The sequence below is a fragment of the Limulus polyphemus genome, unplaced genomic scaffold, assembly GCF_000517525.1.
Source record: "Limulus polyphemus unplaced genomic scaffold, Limulus_polyphemus-2.1.2 Scaffold4018, whole genome shotgun sequence".
Taxonomy (NCBI): Eukaryota; Metazoa; Arthropoda; class Merostomata; order Xiphosura; family Limulidae; genus Limulus; species Limulus polyphemus.
This window is the reverse complement of record NW_013669628.1, coordinates 51,890-55,168: the sequence shown is the minus strand read 5'-3', so window position 1 is coordinate 55,168 and position 3,279 is coordinate 51,890. Positions and strand designations below refer to the sequence as shown.

The 3,279-nt window shown below is 36.7% G+C and overlaps 1 protein-coding gene across 1 annotated transcript in view; it reads right to left on the bottom strand.

Moving 5' to 3' along the window:
• Window positions 1-3,279, bottom strand: part of LOC106470461 (arrestin domain-containing protein 4-like) — a 63,283-nt gene that overhangs the window by 29,139 nt on the left and 30,865 nt on the right. Inside the window, exon 2 of the mRNA XM_013931021.2 lies at window positions 1,136-1,259. Coding sequence (XP_013786475.2) covers window positions 1,136-1,247 — 112 coding nt within the window. The 5' untranslated portion in view covers window positions 1,248-1,259. The remainder of the gene's footprint in view (window positions 1-1,135; window positions 1,260-3,279) is intronic.

Here is a 3,279-nt window from a genome sequence, read left to right as displayed (position 1 = left end):
CAAAAGTGGTGCATGCCAACAGATTTTGGCGTTATCACGGTCCAGGACATTTCAGTTGGGACGAAGTGGAAAACAGAACAAATGACGCTGCTGAAGACGTGCCACCTGAAGAAACCACCATCGAAGAAGAAACTCTACTCAGTTTTGAGAAGGGAAACGGTGAAGCTCTTGGTGATGTGACTGTTACCGATGATGGGACATTTACTGATGAAGCGGATGAACCCCACATGAAGCGAAAGCCAATGAAACGGAGACCAGTACGGAAGAAGATACGTCCCGTAAAATTAAGAGACTTTGTTGAATTGTAATTTTGTGTTTGTAATTCTGTACATTTTAATTAAGTTATTGTTATTGGTTTATTGTATGTGGTTATTGTTCGTGACGAACAATACTATGGAGGGGGCAGTGTTGCGTCAGCGAGGTCATGTGATTAGGATCACACCACGTACTTCTAGAAATATCCTGTTCCTTCATGAATGCTCTAGCGTTTACTAGATATGTGTTAGTCTTGTATATATATAAGACGGTCACAACGTGACGGGACAGTGTGTGTGTAATTGAACTGAGTATTGTTGAGTCGAGCACGAGCACGTGAGACGTTCATAGAGAATTATAGTGTTTGTTATAGAGCGACTGTTGAAATTAAGTGTATCGTAAAGTTGTATTCGGAAAGAATAAACCAGTTTTATTTCAGAAAGGACTTGTGTCGCTAAAGTTTCGGCGGAAAGAATTTACGGAAAATTAACTAACGAACGGAGACGTAACGGAGGTAACGTACAGTCTGCTAGAGGAGGAGGTAACGTACAGTCTTCTAGAGGAGGAGGTAACGTACAGTCTTCTAGAGGAGGAGCTAACGTACAGTCTACTAGAAGAGGAGCTAACCTACAGTCTACTAGAAGAGGAGCTAACCTACAGTCTGCTAGAGGAGGACCTAACCATACAGTCTGCTAGAGGAGGAGCTAACTGAAAAATAGGATTACACTTCTTTCCACCTATGGTCAACAACGAACTCAAAAATTCAGCTCCATTATTTTCCTTCCAAATTTACTGTTTTGTTAAGTAGGTAAACTTCGATTCCAATACGACTTAAAGTTTTGAAAGTAGTCGAAGAGTTTAATTTATCATTCTCACTTACCTTTAAGTTTGAAATTTTCCACCGTATCCAAGATCACGTGACCCACCAAAGTTTCTCCAGCGTAATACATCTCCTTCTCTAGGCGGATATCAAATTCTCGGATGTAGTCCATATGGAACCGCCTCTACACGCAAGAATGAAATCAAACTGTAATAAACATTACAGGCACTTTCTTCCTCCAAGATTAATTGTTTGTAACTTTAACTTGAAAATAAATTAATTATTGCTACACAAGATATAAAGTTAATAATACCTTAAGATAATGTGCAGAAGTTCATTGTGATTCTTTTTTTATTCTAGGGATATTATCAATAAAATATTGGCCTCCGATGGCTCAGCAGTAAGTTTGAGGGTTTATAACAGCCTGCAGTAAATACAATGCTGATGGTTCCTTTGTGCTTACTACTAAAACAAACAATAAATGAAATAAATTGCTGAACATTTTCTGTTTAAAATACTACACGTCGTATATTGAATATTTACTAATCCATCTCCACTACTTTCATTTTACGTACTAGAAGTGTCGATAATTTTAAAAAATTGCCGGTGATGTGAGCTTGATACTGTGACAGCTTTCACTGCAGATTTCTGTGCCGATGTAAAGAAGTTATTGCGCCCCCCCCCTTCATTCTAAGAGACTGTGTTTTAACGTGAATTTTGTTTTTATTTAGAAATTTGCGGATATGCTAAAGATAACATTATGTTTAGAAAATTAAACTAGAATTTAGTCAATGTTTAATTTCTAGAATGAAAATGTACCGGATCCCTTTTGACGGGAAGTCTGGGTAACTTGAGTTCTGAAAGATAATAAATTAGATGTTATTGAGGCTACTATATTGGATGGGTTTGTAGAGGAAGTAATGTACTTGACTATGTCAGTCAAATATGACTTCGCAATGTAATCCAAGCAGTGTTAAAATTAATCAAAGTTTTTAATTAATATCTTAAAAAATCCGAAATAGGTTTCCAATCTCAGGCCCAGAGACATCCGGCAGGAATTAACCAACTCTTCTGATGAGTCATTTTGGGTTTTTATAATATCATCGTTATTTAGTGGCAGGAAATACAGACGGCAAAATGAATAAACAAATAACGGATATTTAATTGGAATATATCATACAAATATTTTCACGATTATAACAAATTTCTAAACTTTTTTGTATTTATAATCATACACGTCCATGTGTAATAATTCTGTCGGTAGCACTCGCATTTTACTTATTGTCAGCGAGTTATAATTACAGGTGATGTGTACATGACACATGCTTGTTATCCCTACTGTACGATACCTCACATCACGACCCGTGCACGAGCAAATAAGCTGATCTCACGCACTCTAATAGTTGATATTCTCTTTCTTCTCTTCCCATTACGCAGATTAAGTCAGACAATCTATATGAAACCTGTTATTTACGTTATGCGCCAAGTACTGAACTCTGATCTCCTCACAGGGATAAATATTATTTGAAGAAATAATAATTTTGATAACTACACATGAAAATGGCATATTTCAAAAAGTTTTAGCTGCTCAATAGCAAGCGATAAGTTTTCGGACTTACAGTACTAAAATCCGGGGTTCGAGTACCGGTGGTGGACAGAGCGCAGATAGTTAATTGCGCAGCTTTGCGCCAAATGAAAGAAAAAATATACGCAGCTGTTCATTAAAGCCACTTCAGGGTGTTGTCTAACAGTTTAAAAATTATTCTGAGCGTCATCTGTCGGGCATTTCAACTTATAATCTTTTAATTAAAAAAAAGAAATAAACAAATATACGAATTAGTTAGTTCTATAGCTGGGTGATAATCATGTTATAAGCATGAAATGTGTCGTGTGCAATTAACTGTACACGCAATGCATTTTATGGCTTATGTAAAAAGAAAAAACGATGTCGCATTTTAAAGTAAATCACGTTCTGCAACGTCAACTCTGCTGCACTGTAACTTCGTTACTAATAGAAACGTTTAAGTGTTGCTTAGAGAGTAATTTTACTATCTGATAGATTCTCTCCGTTTGTGAATTTTTGGTAAACAAGTCATGCCTTTGCTCACCTACGTCCTAATGCGTTAATTCTAAAGCGGTCGGAAAAAGTAATTCATATTGTTGCGTCAGCGAGGTCACGTGACTAGTATCACGCCACCTGTTTT